The 24,016-nt window shown below is 32.2% G+C and overlaps 2 protein-coding genes across 11 annotated transcripts in view; both read left to right on the top strand.

Annotated features, from left to right (window-relative positions):
* Positions 1 to 24,016, top strand: part of LOC140748462 (phosphatidylinositol 4-phosphate 5-kinase type-1 alpha) — an 86,731-nt gene that overhangs the window by 56,632 nt on the left and 6,083 nt on the right. For 4 of the 10 annotated variants that reach the window (XM_073081263.1, XM_073081261.1, XM_073081262.1 and 1 more), the window contains 2 exons: positions 167 to 241; positions 932 to 3,654. In XM_073081263.1, the coding sequence (XP_072937364.1) occupies positions 167 to 241; positions 932 to 2,049 (1,193 nt within the window). In that variant the 3' untranslated portion in view covers positions 2,050 to 3,654. Of the gene's footprint in view, positions 1 to 166; positions 242 to 931; positions 3,655 to 5,921; positions 5,961 to 7,305; positions 7,546 to 10,787; positions 11,002 to 11,331; positions 11,427 to 11,776; positions 11,884 to 13,442; positions 13,939 to 19,314; positions 19,769 to 24,016 lie in introns of those variants that run through there. The other 6 variants (XM_073081264.1, XM_073081266.1, XM_073081265.1 and 3 more) reach the window with 6 other exon arrangements.
* Positions 7,555 to 9,609, top strand: LOC140748464 (uncharacterized). Its single transcript, XM_073081271.1, has one exon. It carries the CDS (start codon positions 7,668 to 7,670, stop codon positions 9,039 to 9,041), a length of 1,374 nt encoding a protein of 457 aa, XP_072937372.1. The 5' UTR covers positions 7,555 to 7,667; the 3' UTR covers positions 9,042 to 9,609.

Genomic DNA, 24,016 nt, shown 5'->3' with positions numbered 1-24,016 from the left:
ATAAAATTCAGTGATTTTTTTGGATCTCTTTTGTTTGAAATTTTGATCGTATTTTTCAATAAGAGTATAAGAAAAAGATACCATTATCATCATTGCTATCACAATAACACCAACCGGCGTACAACCAAAACGTTATAAGTCAACATTTTAACATTTAAATTTCCAGCTTTGAAACACTCGCCGTCAAAGCGAAAGAGCATCGCGAAACCGGCTAGACCGCAGGAAGATATCGACACATCAGGTACTTTATTATTAAATATTATATTAATAAAATAAAGTGTATTTTTATTTTTTATATTGAATTGACGAGGCGAAGGTTTTAAAAAAATGTCTGGCGGTTTTTTTTTATTTATTTTGCATGTAAACGGGATATTTTTTTTTTGGTTGCTTTGCATGCTCTTTTAATTTAATACTTAATATTTAAAAAATAAAAATACACTATTTTATTTACTAATCCGTAGTTGATAATTATTGGTATATTTTTTTATTATTTTAACATAGTAGCTAGGATCCCTTCCTAACACTGAGTGAATGCAATGATTATTTTTGGTACCTATTTATTATTATACATTTCAGTTTATTTTTTATCCCCACCCTGCTCCCTGTCCGGTGTATGGCCTTATAGATGTTGTGCGTTGTTCCTATTACGTTTTTCCTTCATTGTTTATTCGTCCGTTGACGGAACGCGTTTGAGAATTTTGATTTTTTCATCGAATTTTTCGATATTCATGAATCGATTCGGTACGTGGCCTGTGTTCGTGCTAACGGTGTTGGTCAGTGTGCTACCGTGTTGTAACGGCATGTGGAAACAGAGTGGCGAGAAATAAACTGAAATGTACCAAAAAACAAAAAAAAAAAAAGTAAAAAACGACAAAAGTAAAAAATAGCAAAAACAGACTTAGACACTTTTAACACGGCGGTTTCTATGCAGGCCCCAAGTTCGTCGGGCGGCCGATTAAGGACTATAACCCAGATCTGTTGAGACAGAAATTCTCACCTAGATCTTCGCTAAGATCTAGCATGAGCGACTTCACAGACACGACGATATCGACCTGGAATCAGAAACACCAAATACAGACTGAATATCCATCTGTACTGTCGGATAGATTGAAAATCATCGACAGAGATCGTATCGGTACCTTTCAGAGACGGATAGACTTTGACATACCCGGCCCTTCGTACGCCGATAACGTTTACCGTTCGTCGGTGCAAAGTAGGATGGAGTCCCTATCAGATCAACTGACGAAAGTTCTGAGTACGGGCGCTGGTAGCTCGCACATCAATGGCAGTCTAGCTGACAGTGGTATACAAACAGACAACACTAGTACGAGCGTACCGCAAATATTCGTAGCTGAAGCCCAAACTACTTATGCGCCAGTTAAGATATTAAAAGATGCAGCGGTAGACACAAGGAATGAGAATAATCTTCAAGATATACCGTTTATTGATGACGACGATGAGGAAAAGCCGTGGAAACGACGATCGAATATTCTAGAAAAACACAAGAGCATGTCAAACATACCGGAAAGAATCGATGAAGTCAGTTCTAAAGAGCATTCGAATGAACGACTATCGAGTAGCTTCAATAGAGCGAAATCGCCGACGTTTGTCGAAAAGTTCAAAAAGTTCTTCATCGACATTGGCTTAGTCAAAGACAGTCCAGTTGAGACTGATACAGGGTCAAGAGACGCGAATACTTTACCAAAAAGCCTAAATTCGAGTTATCGAACACGCAGTGTCACACCCACAATTAATTTGGAAGCACGTGATGCTTCGACGCTTCCTAAGGACATGAGGTTCAGGAAAGTCAGATCGACACAAACGGTTTACATCAAACAAGAATCGCCGGTACCTTCGAGGATTGATAAGGAGATACAGACGAAAGAACACGTTTCGGTGGTACAGTTGAACGGAGACGAACACATAAGGGATTCGGAGTCTGAACGGTTCATCAAGGAAGTGGTATACGTGAAGACATTAGAGAAAGCTGAAATTTACACGGGACCAGATAGCGGTAGTACGATTATAGTGGTACCGCCGGCGGATTGAAGAGTCATGTACTCCATTGAGGATCCTACAACGAGAGGAGTACGGGAGGTACGCTTAGTACGATTGAGTTGATGCGTGATCCAAATTTATAACTAGAAAAGTAATGCCAAATTTGTTTGCTTATGCCAAAAACGTCGCATAGTGAATTAAGACATACTTTAATTGATTTTTATTATTTGTTTGTGACACAAGTCAATTCAGTCGTTCTAATATGATGTAATACCCAAAGCGTAGATTTAAATCATAAATTCAACGGACTTTTGAGGTAAAAACGAACTAACGAGACTAGTGTTATCTCTTTCACTCCAATGAAATAGGTGTATTACTGTCTCTTTTATGTTTAGAAATTTTGAAATCTGTTTTGTTTATGATGTAAATCTATGCCACCATATAATTATAGGAAATATTTTATACCTATGACGGTAGACAGAAAAAAATATATACTGTTTTATAGGTAAATCAAATAAAAAACATAATCTACCCACATTAATAAGTAGATCTGAATTGAAATGGAGGTACGCTTATAAATATTTTCAACTTGAAACAGTTTAAGAAAATCTATCCTTAACGTATGTTATTAATAATCAATCTATCCACTGTTTTGCTTACTAAAGATCGAATTTTGACATTTACTTCATATTGGAAATTTTAAAATTTCGATCTTTGCCAAAATTTGGATAGATTCAGTATTAACAATAGACGTAAGTCAATACCAGCATTCTATGTCGCTGTAACGAACAAAATCCCGGTGATTCTATATGTATATTTTGTTTGTTTGTTCACAAATTGGTTCTTTTCGGAGATTCTAAGCAGGTTCGGTACATTTTATGTAGTTTTCTCCCCCCACTTGTGCTATTTACTACGGCGTTTTAAACATTTTGTTCATGTTAAGGCCTATTTATCGGAAATTTATTGTTAAAATGTAGTATTTTTTACTGACAGCCCCCATTTTGTAAAGTAAGAATTACACGTCCCTGATTGAAGTGGTCACTACCACATCTCTAGACACTAAATGAACTAAATAAAATATTTCTAATTCAGGTTGATCACAGATACGTTGCCATCCTTGAGGACTAAATTGGGACGCCTCGTTGTAATTTTGCGTTATCACACCAATTAAACCTGAACATAGCAGCGCTACTGCTGTTTATTCCAGAAATATGGGTAGTTATACCACAGCAGCTGAACTGCTGAACTGTGTTCTACCTTGGATGGTTTTTGTGTTGATCACAGATTACGAGTTCTTGGGTTCGATTCCCGATCAAGCAGGCGTAACTTATAGCTATTTCTAGACCGATGTTGATATTTTTCACCCAAAAAGTTTATTCGTATAATGTATGAAATGTATGAAAAAAAAATTTTTTTTTTCTTTTTTTTATTTTTATTTACTAACGCACTAAGTAGTGTAGTGACTATTGACTACTTAATTATACAGTTACCTCATCCAGTTACATTCCTATGCACAACACTATTTATGTCACAATGTAGTTTATAAAACGTATTTATACTAATTTGGTAAGATTTTATCGTGTAAATGTATGTGTATTTGTTATAACATTGTAATAACCGAAGATATTGTTTACGCTTAGCTATCTAGCTAACTGTTTATTTCCAAAAAAAGTAAAATAATAGCGCAGTAAATGGCTAAAATAAAAATAAAACACATGCAATTATTTATTATTTATTAATTATTTATTATTTATTAATTATTATTATATTAAAATACATGCATTGTTTCCCATACTATATATTTGCACACATGCGTACAGTGTACGTACAAGCCGTAAGTAACGCACACGATGACAAAAAAACGGATCGTTTGCTTGAAAAAATTGCGTGAAATTTAAAACACGAATCTTTCTCATCGGATCCTCAAAGTCTAATCCCTAGCTTTAATTCTAATAGTTACTGATATAATCAGCCTCAATAATGTTTGTTCTACTGCAGATCGAAATTCGACAATTGAGGTACGCAAAAATTGACTGATTTCGAACTTCCATAGACAGAGATTGGTAATGGGCCTTAGTCGCCTAACATCGAAAGAGAAAATCCTATTTATGCGGTGTATTCTAAGCGTACATAGTATCTTTGGCTAATTTGTAAAAAAGAAACTAAAAATAAAAAAAAAAAAACACAGTTACATAATTTTTCTTCCATTCTTAAATTTTGATATGAAAAATTTAGGTGTTTCTTGTAAATATTCTTAAAGTATATTATATCAAAATTTACGCACAAAAATAAATGTGTAATGTTACCTTTTTTAGTTAGTTATTATGAATCCAAATTTTTGAAAAAATGTCTAGTATTATGAGTTTTGTGTGACCTAAGGAGATATTTTAAGACTGTGTTTTGTATTAGGGAATCAAAAAATCCAAATTTATTCACGAAAAGTTGTTACAGCATAATAAACATAGTATAGTCCGCGCCAAACTGCCAGTCCGCTCTGAAGTTGTTGCGAACAGATGTAGTCATACAATTTGCTATGGCGACGCGATTCATTTCTATATTCAGAGCGGACTAGCAGTTTTACGCGGACTATAACTGAACTTATGGAAAATTAATATATATAGATAAAGTAACCAAATGAATAAATAAAGTAGAGAGCTTGCAGTCCACCTGATGGTAAGTGGTCACTGTCGTATGGTCATCTGTAACCAACTCCATATAGAACAGGTTCTACCTGAAGCCGATCACATGAGTTGCCATTTGGGACAAAGATATGCCTCATATGTAAGTCAGTATGCACACCCTTCTACCGAGACGTAAGAACAACTCCACGGTAGAAATAGGTGTGCCCGTAATACCTCAATAGAAGAAAGTGCTTTCAGCTTTATTTTTAGTAAAAATAACTTTTAAATATGGCCCCTGTATATGGACTGAGCTATATGTGGTACATGGAGAGAGCACGATACTTGGCTCGCATGAACAACATATAATGTTTAAACCAATAAGTTTTTATAAATATGCTGTATATAAGATAAATATGACTGATGTAATACCATATAAATTTTCTTGCATTAAAAATATAGTATTTTATATTTTATTTGAGTACTTTGTCTATGTTATATTATATTAAAATGTATTTTGTCTAAAATAATAAATTAATAAAAATGACTGTAAACATAAATGAAGAAAAATTTAAATTTCAAACTTTGAAATTAAAACTTTTAATATTGAAATGAAATGAAATGAAATTATTTTAATTTTTTAATTAAATGACGGATGATAATATAATTTACTTATGTATTTATTTAATTAAATATTATAATTAATGTATGTTGGCCAGTTTGTTGTATAAAGGTTTGCGATGTTCGGCCAAGGTTTTATATTATGTAATATACACGTAAAATCATGTCGTAAATAAATGAGATTTTTATATAATATCTTTGTTTTATTTTTACAAAAAAATGTAAAGATTACTGAAAATAATATATTAGTACTTACTGTAGGTTGTATACTTTTTTTTCGTAATTTTTTTTTTTTTTTTAATTTTGCATGAAATTAATTTATCTTTAAAGGAAATGTGTTTATAAATGATCTACAGTTTCATTACTTAGTTGTGGCTAAAAAAATAAGTCATAGACATAATTACAATGTTGTTATGACAATTTTCACTGACAATATTTTTTTTAAAGAGTAGATCAAATTGATTGAGAAAAAATGGTTTATTTTTGGTACAATTTTGAATATAAATTATGTGGTTAATATCACTTCAATCACTTTTGCCAACAAAACCAACCAACAAAATATAACGAGTGGTCTGCAACAGTTTACTTTTCTTATACAACTTTTATTTAATATAACAATCTTTTTCGTATTTTAAAAATATAATATCAAGAAAAATTGTAACATTTTCACGCTTACTGGATTAGCGACGGCAAGTTCAAGTGGAGTCTCCGCGGTGAAAGCAGGTGAGACTGAAAATAGGTTTAATGTTCGTTATGTGTATACGATTGTGGAGCTTCTTTAATTTGTCGCATAATACGGGAGGGCGGCCCACTTCGCAGTTATGTTTAAAACTATAATCCGGCTAAATTCAGAGTACAGACATTTACCATATAAAATAGTCGAATTAAATGCTCCTTGAAATGGAACAACTATAATTATAATCGTAGATTACAATGATGACGTATGATTTGAAGAGATGTCACGTGGTTTAGCGTAGTTGGATTATCCCAAATTTCAAACTTTGTCTTTAGAGCTTTGATACCAATAACCCCCTCCTCCCCTCTCGTTATAGGCGAGGGACGATATATCCCTTGAATATTGACGCATTTTTTTTGCCAAATTTCACAGACTCGCATAGAGTTCGGGCTAACAAAGCTTTATTTAAGCCTATGGACATACCTATGAGATAAATAAGTTATGGCGTTAATATGGGGTTAATTTGCAGATTTAATTTTCAATGCAATCGATTTCTATGTAGCAAATAATTCAACATACATAACTGCGCCTCTAGCGGCGATAATTGGCAACCGCCCTCTTAGTTTTCGCGCCATCATCTGTTACGAACATGCTTTTGTTTTTTTCTGTTGAAGAATCTGTTTTTTTCTTTTTGTTTGTGGTCAATTTATTTTTAAGGATTTTTGTTGCTTAAAACTATTTAAGGCTAAGCTTATATTGTGTTTATGAGGCTTTAGTTTTTTTTGCAGTGTTATGTAGCTTAAATGAAAATAGGCGTCAAATATTTTTAAAATATAGATGATCGATCAGAATCGATTTTGTACTTGATAATACGGTTGTATCAATAAATCAATGATTTTAAGTTATGATTTTGTATAAAGCTAGTAATTTTTTATACGATGAAATTATGAAATATAAATGTAAACTTATTGTCATAATTCTCTCCTTTCCATGCTGCTATTGACCTATCGGATCTTTTATTGGGTATACCACTTTACTTTGAACCTACTCCAACAATTTGCATGCTTATTTCTATTATTCTACAAACAATCACTCATTTCTACAATGCACCAATAATACGATACGTTAACGGTCAAGCTCAATCGAAAAAATATAAATACAAACACGCCATTTTGGATATCTAACGACACAACAAAATGGCCGCCAACTAACTCAACTATCTCAACGCTTCCATTTTAAACACAAATAACTTTATTTATTTCGTTTTCTACTCTGTATTTAAACGTTAACTATTCTCTCCTGTGCCAAATCCGTTTATACAATGTACATTATTTGAACTTGAAATCAAATAAACTATACATATTTGCGAGTTTGTTTCTTTTAAACGTGTAGTATCCCTGTCTGACGTCACAGCGCAAATAACGCCGACGTCGTTGACGTCGCCCGTTTCGACGGCACCGGTCGCCAAAGTGACGCAAGTCAGCGCTAAGGCGGCGTTGGAGCCGGACGTAGCTTTTCCAGCGGTTCTCAAAGGGTCCCAGAAGCAAAGGGTCCCACCGCCGGTACCGCCTCGTGGGTCGCCGAAACCGAAACGGGGTTCAGGCTCTCAACCTTCGAGCCTCGATACCAAAGGTGATTATCATTTAAACATATCAACCAACGATATACCACCGCAGACGCCTATCACGAGTAGTGACGATGATTTTTGGTTCTATGGGCATGATTTTAAGTTTAAAGAGCCTGTTGCATGCCGTATGCAGCCGTCTATTTCCGATCACTCCGTCAAAATTGAGAAGCTTGTTGCGTCTAACTCTTTCTTGGACTACGTGGAAGAGGGAGAGAGCATTACCGAGAGGTCGCATCCGTCGAAGGGCTTATTCGCGCAGAGTACAATGATGTCGAAATTCAATATTGATACAATGGTGCGGCAACACTTGGATACTGGGAATTATGATGATACGTCGCTAACAGAGTCTAGTAGTGAAGAACAGCTTGCGAAACCGATATTCAAAGACAGTAAGTTTGGAACTGGCAGACGATCGAACAGTTCTGCGTATAAATCAGATGATAGTTTTATGTCAGCGAGGCGGTCTACTAGTCCTGTTATTAGAAGCATTTCTCCAAGACCAACTGGTACGTTTATAGATGAAAAAATTGTAATACCCAGACGGGTGGTTAGTCAGAGTCCAAGAAACATACCGCCTCGACCGACAATTACCTCTAATGTCCAAAAACCTTACACACCTGGGCTATTAAATGTACCACGTCTACCCAGCCCTGTGATTGTACTACCTAAACCTGAACATACATTTGTGGCAGCAGAGCCATATGTACCAATTGCACCGAGACGTTCTAAGAGTCCTGGAGCAAGAAGTAGGAGTATAAGTCCAAAATCGATTGAAACAGTCACGGCGCCTGCATTCATCCCGCCTAGCGAAAAGAGAAGTGTACACAATATCAGGTCCTCAGATCTTCAGCTAGCAGCGAGGACATTAAGAAAAACTCCACAAAAAGAAAAAATGGACCCGATAAAGAAAGTCAGCGAAGTATTCGACAAACCTGACTGGAAGCCGGCAACGAGTCTCATGTCAGGGTTGACGAAACGCCTCAATTTCAACCAATCGAAGAAAGACAAACCAAGAAAAGAAGTGAAGACATCGAAACCTAAAATCGAAATAAGAACATACATAGAGAAACATTCTAAGGGGAATATTGAAGACAAAAATGTTTGTCATAAGAAAGCTAAGACCAAAATTGATATGTTTCAAAAGCAAATTTTCAACGAACCCCAAACGGATAATAGTTCTCTATCATCTGAAGCGAGTCGCAAGTCACCTAAACGTACGATACAGAGGGTTAAAGTGACTACCACTAAAAAACTATTCGAACCTGTACAAGTCCATGCTCCACCTAAACCAAGTTTCACCTTCAACCCAGCAGCGTTCAGCCCCTCCAACGTAATCAGTGGGAACGTAAACGAGAAAATACGAAAGTTCTCAGGCTCAAATATACCTGAGATCAGAACGCCGGTCAAAGTGCCTAGACGGAAAAAGAAGGGAAGCTTCAAACGAAGATCTGACCGCAGAAAGATTTATCAAATGAAGAAGGAAATAGAAGAAGCTCTATAGACTTTGATATTGATAAATGTTCGAAGAAAGGAGTTTGAATAACAGGAAATGATAAATATTAATTATCAGCTTGTTCGCATGACGTTTTAATATTAATTGATGTTTTTGGAATTTTCATTCCATTTATATTTCTGATTTGTTGTTTGTTGGAATGTGATTGTTGTATTGGAATTTGTATTCCAAAATGCATGTTTTTTGTTTATTATAGATGCATGTTTGTGCTGTTATACTGCCATTATTTTAATTTGATCTTTCATATGTTTGTCTTTGATATTAACTTTAAGATTAAGTAGTTAATTTAGATTATTTATCATCCTTCTACGGTTTTCATTGTCCCAATTACGGCTATTCGTTATTGCACCCAGATCTATGAAAGTAGCTATTGTTTTCTACTACATTAGTATTGTAAATTTCGAAATCTAGTAGAATTAGTTGCACTTAAGAATTATACTTACTTTAAATTAGTTAAATCTTTAGAATAAAGTGTGACGTGCGTTAAAATCTTGTTTTTGACGTCAAGGAATTTTAACGTACGTTATTTTACAGTAGCTTTGGTCATGACGTTTGGTAGAATCAGATCACTTTACTCATTATCTTTTCAATTTCAGATATATCTTCTATAAATTTGTATTTTCTTTTATTATTCGAGGGAATTATGTTTACAAAGATGACAGGATTATCTTTACCATGACATAAATTATTTATTTTAGCCTACAAGAAATATTTGAGTAAGATACCCTACATAATTTACTCTTTTTTTCATATATAATTTAATTTTATTTTATCATCCACAAAATATTATTTTTGTGGACCTTATTAAATCAATTTGAGTATATATTCAACATATCGTTTATACATGTTAAAAAATGTTAAAAAAATAGCTGCACGTAATATTTTCTCAGTCAAAACTTTTTGAGTATGTCCATTAGTATCTAGTCAAAAACCGATTAGTTCTATTTAACTCATTAGTTTGCTCGCAAAACTACTAAGATCCTCAGTATCGTTAATTCTATTAAATTCCTTAGTGTTCTCATTAAATCTATGTTTTAGCAGTAAATTATTTCCTTCCAAAAACAGTATGTAGTTTCGTTCATTTAATTGAATGAAATAAACGAAACCGTTATATCGTTTAGTTAATCTCATCAATTGAATGAACGGAACCGTTTAACCGCTTAGTGACTCTTTGTCTCAAAAGCATAAACATTCTTATTAGTTTATTCAACTCAAATCATTGTTTTTATTTATTTATTATTAAAACACCAGTCTATTGTTATAGGCTAAACACCCAATATGATAGATAAGCCTTATTTTAAAAACTTAAACTAAATTCTTACTTAATTTATCGTACATCCCAGTAAGGCATTCAATTATATCATTCTTTAAGAACTATTCGTATTACCTTTCGTTCAATTTGTCATTCTTTAAGACCTATTCGTATAACCTTTCATTCAATTTATCATTCTTTAAGACCTATCCGTATAACCTTTCGTTCAATTATCACTCTTAAGACCTATTCGTATAACCTTTAGTTCAAATTATCATTCTTTAAGACCTATTCGTATAATCTTTCATTCAATTATCATTCTTTAAGACGTATTCGTTTAACCTTTCCTTCAAATTATCATTCTTTAAGACCTTTCGTTCAATTATCATTTTTAAGACCTATTCGTATAACCTTTCGTTCAAAATCATTATTTACGACCTATTCGTAGTCATTCGCTAGTAGTAACGCTAGTTATCTGTTAGCGGCGGCGCCGTCGTGCTGTTCGACCCCGCCGCCGCCGTTCGAGGAGCACCCGCCGCGGGCGAGCCGCACCAACTCGTCGTCGACGACGTCGTCGAGTGCGTCGGGGCGACGGCGCGGTGCGTCGAGCGCGGCGAGCGTTATGACGACGTCCTCGGCCTCGTCGCTCGCGTTGACGCCCGCCGCGCTTAGCAGTGCGAGGAGTAATGAGGCTAGGTGAGATTTTTATTTTTCATATTTTATTTGTTCTTTATTATTAAAGAGAAGTTATAGACTAGTGGTTAAGAAACTTGGCCTCTCGATCGAAGGAGCTGAGGTTCAAATCCCAGGCTCAAAGTTCAAAATTCTCGTTAAATAATACTAAATTCTGGCAGTAGCTATTAAATAAAATAAGGAAATCAGTTGACAAAGAGAAGAGAAAAATATTCTTAATTTTTTTTCTTTTTAATAATCTTAAGCTAAGAGTATTTATAAAATGATTTGTTATATTGTTCCATAATTGTCTCATCTTATTTATATAATAATTGTTACGTTATATTGTTCCAGTGTATGTTGGACTCCACCAGCGTCGGTGGAGGGCTCCACACCCACGTGGACGGAAGGCACCCCGAGCTTTACAGAGTCCAGTAGTAGTGAACAAGGTAGGTCCTCTTCATTTTGCGGTCCCGGGGGGGAGGCGGTCACAGGGGTCATGACCCCCAAAACCGTCGAATCCGACTCGCACTTGGTCAATGTGTTTTCGTGGGCAACCCCTGCATGTATTTTTTTCTGCCGCGGGGGTAATGGAGAGGATATGCCAGACCTTGCAATAAATACTAAAGTTAGAAAGTTACTTAAAATTTAACCAAATTTCTCCTGTGACCTGTGTCTTCCAAAATTTTATATCGCGTTCGCGCCTGTATAGGCGACACTACTTAATGTTACACTAATATAGTTTCGCCTTCACTTATATCCATTTACACTGCTCAAGTAACCCCTATATCCCCTACAGGCTACCCCATAACTCCAGCCCGCGGCGCCACGCCCAGCGAGGGGCGGCGCTCCCCGCGCCCGCCGCCGCCGCCCCGCACCGCCATCAACTGCCTCACCAGCGAAGTGGTGAGTCTCACACTATAACACTTGATGCAAGGTTAGGGCCCATTTACATTTACATATCTCTGTATACGTGGCCGAAGGAATTATGTTAATCTATAGATTTATTATTTGTAATAATAATGGTATAACTTATTTTAAAATAGGGGTAAGGGAGTACAGAGAAGAGTTATTTTTTGCATTTTACTATGTCACGATATGTGATTTTTTATTTTCTTTATTGCCGATATTTCGACCCAGTTGCATGGATCGTGGTCACAGCGTTTTATATTATCGGAAAAAGATAGTCTCTCAAGTTTGTCGATGGAATAAAGAATTTATTTTTTTATTCCTCAACTATGCTAATCTAACCTAACGTATCTTAAACCTCCCCCTCCACTATATATGCCCATTATGTAATCGTATTGATAAATTATTGTATAGAAAAGTATAATTTAATCTCATGACCCGTTTATGGTATATGTGGATGTAAATGGGACCTTAAGTGTCACATGTATTTTAATTTCTAAATCTCGAGTTTAAATACTGTGTACATTTTGAATAGAGTGAACATAATAAAACTACGGCTGACAGATTTACAAAATAGATTTATTATGCACAACACTACCCAATATTGCTAATAATAAAAACATTTTTTACGTTTGACAAACTAACAAAATAGTTTTGAATGCACAACATTAGTAGCATATTCAGTATTAGTCATTACTTGAATTAAAATTCTTATTTTTAATTTAACTTAATGGTAACTAATAAAATAGACTGCTAATCTTAAAACCACAACATGATGTGCTAATAAAATAAACACGAAATTAATGGTATAGCACCTATAAAGATAATCTAACAATTTTCTCTTATTTCGGGAGTACTAGTCACATACAACTTAGTAGCAAATAAATTGCATGCTTTGCTTCGATTACAAGGAAGAAATACTTTGCCACTAACATTATTTAGATATTATAGTTCTCATACTAACTAAACACTTATCATAGTAGTTACTATTAGAGACTGCACAATTACTAAGATTGTACTATTCTAAGCTTATGTTAAAACCAATGAATAATTTATAGTTTAAAGTATACCATTATATATGTTCATTTATCTATAAAAATATTTTAGAAGTTATATTTTCGTAGTATATTTTTACTGGAAAACGGAGTTGCGTTCGGATGTAACACGTATTTTTTAAAAAACTCCTTTTGAACCTATATGTTTCTTTGACGCAGCTAGGAAAGCAGATCAGAGAATATTTTTATGGGCGACGGAATTGCGTACCAATGTAACACATATTTTAGAGGGTAATATTATTAGAATTTAATACTTTAAATTCACGAAAATATACTTATTTATGAAGCCTAATTCTTATGTATCATGTCCTAATAAGGACTGTAAAAATAATTATCATTGGTTTTAACATCTTTCAGATCACACTTAACACAACATCCATAGACAGCAATGCCATAGCGACCATAGACTAAGATATCTCTAAGCTGCCCATAGACGCTGACATATTATTAATGCCTTATTTTTTTGGACGCTGCTTATGGTGGGTTTATTTCATTATCTAGCTGCACTTGAAAGAAAGAGTAGAATACGATTATAAATGATAAAAAGACGATAAAATGTAACCGAATGCTTAACTGTTTTTATGAACGTTTTGACGCTAGGCTTTTTAGATAAACAATGTTTTAGTGGACCTGTAATCGCAATAAACAGACTAAAAAAGGTACGTGACAGTGACATTGACATTTGGTGATGTCATAAAAAATATCAATAGTTATACTTGATTGAAAAAAATGTTATTCAATATGGCAATGTATATATTATTCGTCTCACTCTTCTTTATAATGTGTGAGTAAGAGACATATACAAAAGCCGCCATTTTGAATTACATTTTTAATGAAACAATTTATCTAGTTTGATGAGCCGTTTCGGGAATACTTAGACATTAACCAGAATCAAGTCTTAATATTAATCTCTATGGCAATAATAATAATAGTATCTTTTTTAGTCTGTGTAAATATCGAAATGTTATAAGTATGGATTGTTTCTCCAATATAAATGTCTTTAAAACAGTTTCATATAATAGATTATAATAGATATATTTATCTACTGCAGCAGTTACATAGAAATTATTTTAATCTATCTATATTAAGCTTCAATTGTGTGCGTGATTCGTATATGAATATCATCTTCCAATACTATTATGAAAGTCTCAAAAATCTACATAGATGGCGTTACCATCTACACAAAAATTAACTATGCATGACGAAAATGTAATCTAAATATAAATAAATCCAAAGAAATTAAATGAAATTCTCCATGTACTCATCAATTTTTGCTTGACCCAAATTTTGAAGCCCCGACATTGAGTTACTATGCCTTTGGCGGCAAAAATTGGTATACTTGTAATTTTATATGTATTTTACTGCATTTATGCCATACTCGTATACGAATTTTAGTTCTACAGAAGTTATGGATCGAAAGGGTCGTCAATATTCTATGTGCGTTACTCTAAACGTAACAATTTCCGTATTTTAAAATATTTTTATTTATAAAATTATGTCATTTAGTTTTTTTCCCTCTGATTGTAGCGCCATCTATAAGTCTTGCCGTGAAATACATTTACTGAATCAAGTTACACTTCCATACTTATTGATTTCGATAATTTAAATAATAATTGAAACACAAAATTGGGTGCTTCCATTTTAAGGACAGCAAATAAATAGCTTCGTTACAATTATGTCGCGAATAATGTTAATGAAATGAATTAGCAATAATTTTCAACGGTTGGGTCGATTTTGGCAGAAAAATGCAATTTTTTCACAATAAAAGCTTACCACATCACTAATTTAAGTTAATCGATAATATTATTCGATTATAATAATCGATTATGTCGTGGTAAGTGAATTTTGCCAAAACAACGGGCCCATGTGTACTTTATAAATACGTTTTAAGGTAAAATGTAGCTTTTTAGGTAATTTTTTGAAACGTAATATTTTTGGCGGGTTATTTTGTAGATTTTGCAAACATAAATATTTTATTAATGGAATGTTTTACAAACATTTTTTACATTTTTAGATGCTAGTTTTAATATTAATATTCCGCTCTCTATTTTTTCTAGTCGCCATTTTTAAAGTTGCTCTGGCAACATTTATACTTAAAAATAATAAAATACTTTTGTAGTTATCGTTACTATGTTATGTTTCGTGGTTTCGTTATTTTATTTCTCTTATGCAAATATCTATAAAATAACCTTGAAATTATAAAAATATATGACTGAATGCACTCATATTTAGATCACCCGTAGGTTTGAAGGGATTATTTTTGTCTCCTTATGGCTCTTGCTACATAAGTGACTGATAAGGTCAAAGGTAGAAAGAACTCTTTGTAGTTCCACGCCACACCTTTTTATACCTAATAACAACGGGTGTGGTATATTTATATGAGGCATTCCAATTTAGACCTCATTGTTAGCAACGCATCTGTGGCCAATCCTATCAGTGGTGAAGTTTCCAGGTGAACATTTCCATGGGCTGCAGTGGCCATTTACCATAACGTGCTCGTTTGGTACTTCAATTAAAAAAAAAACAGAACGATAACTAAAGCTATATCTTCATCCCTTTCTCGCAAACCCTCAAACAATGTGCCAAAAGGAGACAAAGACTACTTTCAAATGATTCGGCGCTATTTTAAGCGTCTCGCGTAGAATTACGATCATAGTTTTTTTGCAAAGTACAAATTTGGATATAATTAGAGTTACTCTATTGTTCGAAAAATACGTCAAGGTTAAACTTCTTTAAAATTCTTCCTCAATATTTAATTAGAAAGTATTACCTTTGACTTCCGGATAATAAATAAATAACTGTCAATGTCATTAAACAATAGGCGGGATTCCACTTGATGAGTTTAATGACCATCGCTACAGATAAGTTCAATTTGAAAGACTCCGTGACTTGCGTCTAATGTGGAACGTAACCAATCTACAAGTGAAGCAAAATTGGAGGGTCGATTGTTGGAGGGGTAACCACTAGTGGGTAAAATACCTTACTTCGGAAACCTTAAGTCTTCTGAGAACGTTATGCGGTTTGTAAATACCCATAAAACAATTAACCCATATCTTTTAGTTCTTATTCCCACTGTATTAAAGCAGCGTGAAGTATACTCCAGGCTTTTGCTAGTTGTGGAAAGGAACCAGTGTCCACCAGTGGGACATAAAGAGTTGCAGTCAATTTCTAACTATTTTATACACGGCCATTTTCAAACAAAACAAGTTGTCAGGAAATAAAAGGAATTAATAAAATAATCATCTTGAGTAATTAATTTGAATATTCGAAGTTAATTAATGGAGCAAAATTTTAGGTTTATAGGAATGTAAACCTAATATAATTTTTTTCAACATGACGGCTTTAGGGTCGAAAATTGGCGCCAATTCTGCTCCAATCTGCCAAAAAATAGACATTGACAGTTATGACAAATATTTATCTAAGGCATTTGGCCTTTTTAACCAGTGTTGCCTGTACCGCATTCAGTGTTGCCAACGTGATCGACCAAGAGTTACTGTTGATAGATTAGTATTAATTAATTGATGTTTAAAGGTTGTCTGGTTAACGAAAGCAATTGATTATTCGCTTTTTGAAGTACATGTTATAAATATATATGTATAATCCGCTTTTTGTCAGTGTTTTATGATAGTGAAGATTTAAAACGTGTCGTGTGTTATGATCTGTGAGCATTTTAAAAGCCCTCTGTTTTTCATAATAATTATGCCTAACATCTTTCGAAGTAAAAAGTGGTAATCATGTAAAGTGTTTGAAAAAATAGCTCCGCAATCACTCAAAGACTACAAGTCCTTCCTGAATATTTCCGACCGGCGAACAGACCCGATAGGAATAATAGGATAGACAATATCTTTAAAAAATTACAAACAAAATCTGAAGGGAGGTCTGAAAGGAAGTCTTTTAATAAATTAAAGTCATAAACAACTAAATTTACGGTAAAGTTCAACCATTTATAGTCTTTATTTATTAAACATTGATAGCATATTAATCTTCCTCATTTTTTTTTAGAAAACCTCAAGAAGTTCTGAATATTTCGTAAATTCAGGCGACAATTATTTTTTAATAGCAAGAGATAACGGTTATCTCATGCACGATATTATAAATCTTTAAAGAATTATTCAAAAAAAGTTACGGTATATTACATATTACTGTACTAAACCTAATTGAAATGAACTCAGACATCCATTGACACTTGATTTGATCAAAATATGATCAAATAATGTGAGAAAATAAACTTGTAAGGTTGTGTACAGAAAAAATATATACCCACAAAGCATAGTAGAGGTGCACTTTAGTACCTATATTATGTAAGATTTTTTAATTGAAATCATTAAATTGAAACACATATTGGCCGTAATATGTCGTCTCCTTTACGCCGTACTAGCATTTGATTTACTGTGTACGGTGTGACAATAAGTCGTTTGAAGTTTTTGACGTTTAAAATAATAGTTTATATCACATAAATAAATTTACTCCTTCATTTTTGAATGCTTACAGATCATCTAAAATAACCTTCCTGAAAAGTGTGGCATTTAAAATATAATATATTTCTTATCAAAAGCAAAAGACATATAAAATAGATCTCAAAATATGTTGTGTTTCAATTCAATTTACTTCCAAATTGAATACTGGTAATAATCATTAAAACAATGACTTCTAAAATCCATGAAAGAGGTAGCTACTATGTCGCGGACAGATGGATGGATACGAACAAACAGACAGACAAGGAGACAAAAAACCATCATAGATTCTAAAATATGTTATAGTCTTTTCAAAGCGTGAATATTATAAGATCACTTTTTTATAAATTATTATTTTAACGTAACTGATAAAATTTTGAATAAGTATTTTTTTTAATTTTTGTCAGGTACTATCTTTGTCTCTTCCTATTTTATTTTTAAAAATAGCAACTCAAAATCCATCTTGTCACTTCAATGACACTTATCTAGTCAGTGTTGCCCCACTTTCAGGAAAGTACGGTGTGAAGTGTTTTGTTATGTCGTTGTTACTATATAACATTGTATATTATGTTGTTGTTAACTATTTAAGATCAACAGTAGAATAAACATTTGAAAGTATAAGAATTATTTATTATAACTACCTAACACATGGTGGGCTTGTCGCCATATTGATCTGTCATGGAAAAGTTTCATTTTTGCAATATATCTTGGTGTATCTATATTATATTTTACATCTTTAAATATATATAACTGAAAGGTGACTGACTGACATAGTGATCTAATAAGGCACAGCCCAAACCACTGGACGGATCGGGCTGAAATTTGACCTGCAGGTAGATGTTATGACGTAGGCATCCGCTAAGAAAGGTTTTTGATCAATTCTACCCCCAAGGGGATAAAATGGGGGATGAAAATATTCACTTCGTAACGCGAGCGAAGCCGCGGGCAAAAGCTGGTAGTAAATAAAATTCTAAATTCATATTTTGCGCGGATTAGTACAAGTCACGTGATTATTGTATAACATTACTTAATAGGAACAAAGACATTTCTTCTTATATTTAAAGGGTTCCCATTCGACATTTGAAAATATTAACATTTTTTTTTCTTTTTTTTTGTTTTTTCGGTTCATCATACGACTAATTTAAAATTTTATTTCTAATTGTTCAAAGATAAAATGAAAAAAAAATAGATTGTTATAGCGATTCTGTTCTCATTTAATAATAAATTTAGGATTAATTTGATAAACTACAATATATAAGAATTACTTTAGAAAAATATGAAATAATATCATAGCTTATACCTTTAGCTTTAGCATAATGCTATATTTATGTATAACAAATATAATCGGAATGCATGTTGAAAATAGTTGATTTAAATTTTCTACTAAAACGGTAGTAATCATCCGCTTAAGGCAATACTTGGTTGGCTTATTATGTGCAGTGCTGCGTTTTTAAGGTAAGAATTTTTAACATAATATATAAGAATATTTTTAAGATAACTGGATAGTTATATGAATAATGAAAGTTTCGAATAATAATAAAATAATGAAAATATGTATATCCACAAAATTAATATCATTATTCTTTGTATCTATGATTAAGGCACAATGAATCTGTATATTTTAACCGACTTAAAAAGGATGAAGTTCCGTATTCGGCTGTATGTATTTTGTATGTCTGTACTTTTACAAACAATTAATTACAGCTTTTTTAAATGAAAAAATACAACATGACATATAAATGCTAAATTATCAAGTACTATTTAAATTATTAAAAGCAAAATTTTTGTCTATGTCCTGTTCACAGTCAAAACATACAGATCTTGATATTTATTTGTGGATTGATTCACCAGTTATAAAATCGTATAAAACTTATAAAATATACTAAATTGTTAGTTTTATTTTATTATTCTTAACGCAGGTCGAAATCACCCACCTAACGTCGGAGACATCGAATATAACAATATCTTCTTATGAAGTCCATCAAATGCAGAGCGAAGAAAAATACTGTTAACACAGATTATAAATGCCGCCAATTTTGACAGCTGTCATTTTAAGCCGCCATTGTGCTATGCTAACTTCAATATAAGTAAAAATGCGTTTTGTCTATCTCAATCTCTGTTTAATTTTTGCTTTTTTATTATCCAAAATAACATATTTTTAATGCGTTTAAACATATTACTTCATGTTTTGAAGTTAGCGTAGTATATTGACTACATATATAATCTCGTTAAAGTTTATCAATTGCTTATGGTTTAGCTTGAAATATATATGGGATAGATAATAACCAATATACAATGACAGCTGTTATATATACATAGAATTATGGATCATATTTAGACAATATTTCATACGTTTGGTCTTGTCCATAATATATTGACATACACAATACTTCATATATTGACAGCATTTGTATAAATGTGTGTTACATATTGTACTCTAAGGTATCACCTATATCTCGCTAGTTTTAGTTTAAAATTCTGTAACCGATTTTTTATTGCGTTATAAATTTAAATCGATTGATAAACCATATTACTGATGAGTGTGCACTAATATATTATCTATAGTCCGAATAACTTATCTGTGCGTGCGGAGATTTTTGAAAATAACGATGCTCTATAATCTATGGTCATACAGAGTATGTATTACCAGCTGTTATTAAATTTTCCCAAATACAGAGTATTTTTTTTTAGTAAATTAATATAAATTACGTACTTAATTTAATTAAAATTTATATTTCATGGCAATTGTCACTAAAATATACATATTACACATATAACATAAGAACAACTTAAGTGATAACATTTTCCGATTTTTAGGTAGTTTTCATAATCTAGCAACATTGAGTTCGCTAGTGAGGTCTCTACCAGGGATATTTCTGATGCATGTTTTTGAATAAATAAATCTTTGTTCAATAACAAAAAAATATTTCCATATTGCACTCTCATTGGCGGAAGCATTATTAATTCTATACTTAATTCTTTTATTAATTGTTTGAACTGTGAGCCAAAGTCATTCACGCCTGACAAACATTACGTTGACAAAACAATCGAATGTGGGAACAAGTGACAACTGGCTGAAACTACATGTGATTTACGCTCGGTCCCGCCTTGAACGAACACGTTACGACTTGAATATTAGCATTAAAAATCAGCATCTTTTGTTGCGGATTTGGATGCTGATGCTGATATTAAAACAACAGCTGTTAATCAGCGGATGCTGATGCTGATATTCGCAACAATCCTATAATATAGTCTCTACCACGCGCACAGATAAGTATAAATATAACTAGATTCAATATGGATTATACCTAATCGATTGCAATTGAGTGACTTCTTTCATTTTCTTGGTAATATTTTAAGGACATTGGCACTTCTGTAGCTATTGATTTAAATGTATAAACGTTAAAACAAAATAAACTATATTTTGCCTTCGTGAAGCAACTAAATAGCAATATTGAAGTTCAAAGTTCTAGTAGTAACTAGTTGGTGTTTCGTATAAAACTTTTATATATTTTTCATATAAAAGCGAACATATATTATCGTAGATACTTTACTGTTGTTGTGAATGTGTATAATAATGTTTATTTTAACAAGAGTTGGTTAACTAAAACACAGTAGCTTAATACTGATATTTTTCAAAAAGTATTTGGATTTTTAATTCCAGTTAGATCGTTGTACGATGCCACGATATAATTTAAGTATATTTCAGTCTTTTAAAGTTTATTGTTGGACTAAGATATATAATAAATAAATTGGTTTTATATGTTCGTGTTTGAACAGTCTACTTCGCAGAGATGCCCATTTCCTGGATTTCCTTTTTCGCCTACGATGCTCACAGGAAAGTATGATTATTCGTGGCTTGATAGAATCGATGAAATATTGTATCAATTCTAAGTGGTATAATCCAATTTTGGGTATCTTTTACCCTCTTCCAAAATCTGTCTGTCTTTCTAGGCTTATGTGCTATCTTCATCTTATAATGTGACTCGCGTGCCAAATCAGTTTCTATACCAGTCTACCAAACGGGATTAGATACACTACAGATTGATTCTTAAGTGGTGACTTTCCGAAACCCGTCAAGAGATGGCGCTAGTTGTTCTGAATCACGCTATCAAAGTTTTATAAACATCTCGCATATATACAAGCTCCGAACTAAGACTACGGGAATTAACTTTGTTAAAATGATAACCTCGTAGTAATTTTTGATACATAAATTATCTATTTAACATACTTTATTTATTTATTTATTTACATGCCAACACCAACACACAATACATTATAGAGTACTTAGAAGTACACTATAGTAGTATTAATAATAATAAGGGTCGTATGAGTGCCAATTATAGGCATGAACAACGTTTATATATTACTTTGTATTTTTAATAGAAACATACTTCTCTCTTAAGAATTGAATTTTTGTTTACTTGTGTTTATTCCCACCATTCATAACAGAATCCTGTAAGTAAAAAGTTAAGCCTTAATCTCTTGTTAAAATAATCAGTTAGATTTAAAATGATATACATACAAGTTAAGATGTTATGTAGCTTTTCTACATATTAGTCCTGTAGGCCTCTTGGTACCGTCATGTTTCTGGTGCAGCTTGCGTTGTTCTGTGCTATCAACTTTTATGTACATTACTTATTTTATTATAGATCTTCCTTACTTATGTTCTTAAAAGATTCTACTCAAAAATCTCTTCATTTGTGGCGTACATATTTTTTACGGCTTCGTTAATTAAAGTTTATTTTTGCAACAAGATGTCGCTGGATGACAACATGTTGGATGTTTAATAACTTTTTTTTGTTTAAAAATAATGTTAAAAGAGTACCTATTGATATTAGTGACTTTTTTCAATGTTGCTTTAATTTTTTTATTCTTTCAAGAATGTAGTTCAGTATTAGATTAGCCCATAAAAAGAGTTAGAAAAATGTTTCTTTTTCTGTCTTTCTTTCGTATCAATAACGAAACAAAAATCTTTTGGTCATAAATTAAGTTTAAAAGTTATTTTGAAGTAACAGACTGAAGCTTAATGATTATTTGAAATTGGCTGAATTTTGTATGCTGAATATTGTTTGGACGGTTCAAATTAGATAGACACCTCATTTTTCAAAAAACTCGGAAAAATTATGAATAAAACAGTATTTTATTATTTTTATGTTACAAGTCTTCAATTCTTATAAGGATATGCTAATTAAAAACATATTTTTTGATTTGTTGCTACGATTATTTTAACATATTTAAAAATAATAATTTGAATTTTATACTATTTAATTTTTATTTTACTTTAAGAAAAATCTCAATGAATACATTATAATAATCTCTCTTTCACCATTCTTTAATTTTAAGCATAAATGAAATTTCACATTTTACATTAAGTAGCTGAATTTTATTTCTAATATTTAGGGACATGGAAAATATATTTTTCTTTGTTCTATTTATAATCTACGCCATATATGATTGCTTTATTTTTATCTAATTCTTTTTTATTTAATTTTATTAAGATTATCGCTGAATCTCATTTTAAGTTCTCATTTGCAGCAATATTTTTCTAATATAACGATAATGGAAGCTATTACTAGAATATTAGAACTTTTATTTTTTAATATCTAAAAAAATGGCACTTATATTGAGTGCCATTCTTTCTTTCTTTTTTTCCTTACGTCTTTTACTTATTTAAGGCTGCTCTTTATTACTGAAATCGACTGTTGCAAGTCCAATTTGCAATATTGCAATATTTTCTCATTTTTTTTTAATTATTTGTAAAACTTGTCTGAATAAAATGAAACCCAAAATGGCGCAAATCACTTATTCTCTATGTATGAGACGCCATTTTGGATAAAACTATGGACAAGTTATATTGCGAGACATCTATGAGGCTATAAGAAAAGAATCTACGGCCATATGTAATAAAAATCAAGTCATTGAATTATTCAAAAAATCATCTCTAATTTACTTAAACTCTCTATTAGTTTTTCAAGTAGGCCAATTATATGAATGGAATTAAGTTATTTAATTTTTTACATTTTTATGTTGCGTATTTAATCTGTCCTATGTACCTTTGTCGAAGATATCATATATGTCTACATGGCACTTCCATGACATAGAAAGTCCTTGCATTATTAATTTATGTTCACACATAAATTAATAATAGGGATAAAAAGTAATTCAAACCATTCCTATATACCAAATGTAAAGTTATGTTAAAAAAATATATTGTCTATCTCAATGACATTTTATACTAGGTAATACATCTATGGTCTATTTATTACGGTTAAAGAAACAGAACCCTATGACAGACGGACAAACAGCGGAACCTTAGTAATAGGGCTTCGTTTTTAGCTTTTGGGTACGGAACCCTAAAAAATCAACTTCTAAAAATGTTTCCATGGACACTTCGAGTTTTCCAAGTTTTGAATTTTCGAATTTAAGTTAAAAAAATATTGTCTTTGTTTTCATAAGTCAGCCATTCTAGACATACATAATATCTTTGCTTTAGTTTTAGTTTTGCATCACGTTATATATTAAGAAATATTTAAGCTGAAAATATTTTTGACAAATATTTAGCTGTACTTCTCCTGTTTTGATAAATATATTAGTAAACGAACAACGAGTAATATTAAA

The sequence above is a fragment of the Epargyreus clarus genome, unplaced genomic scaffold (genome assembly GCF_041222505.1).
Source record: "Epargyreus clarus isolate Ecla_fem2 unplaced genomic scaffold, WU_Ecla_fem_2.2 ptg000016l, whole genome shotgun sequence".
Lineage (NCBI taxonomy): Eukaryota > Metazoa > Arthropoda > Insecta > Lepidoptera > Hesperiidae > Epargyreus > Epargyreus clarus.
This window is presented reverse-complemented; position numbering and strand designations above follow the sequence as displayed.

What these genes read in the sequence shown, in the direction of transcription:
- LOC140748464 (XM_073081271.1), top strand. Translation starts at nt 7,668, where the DNA reads ATGCAGCCGTCTATTTCCGATCACTCCGTCAAAATTGAGAAGCTTGTT.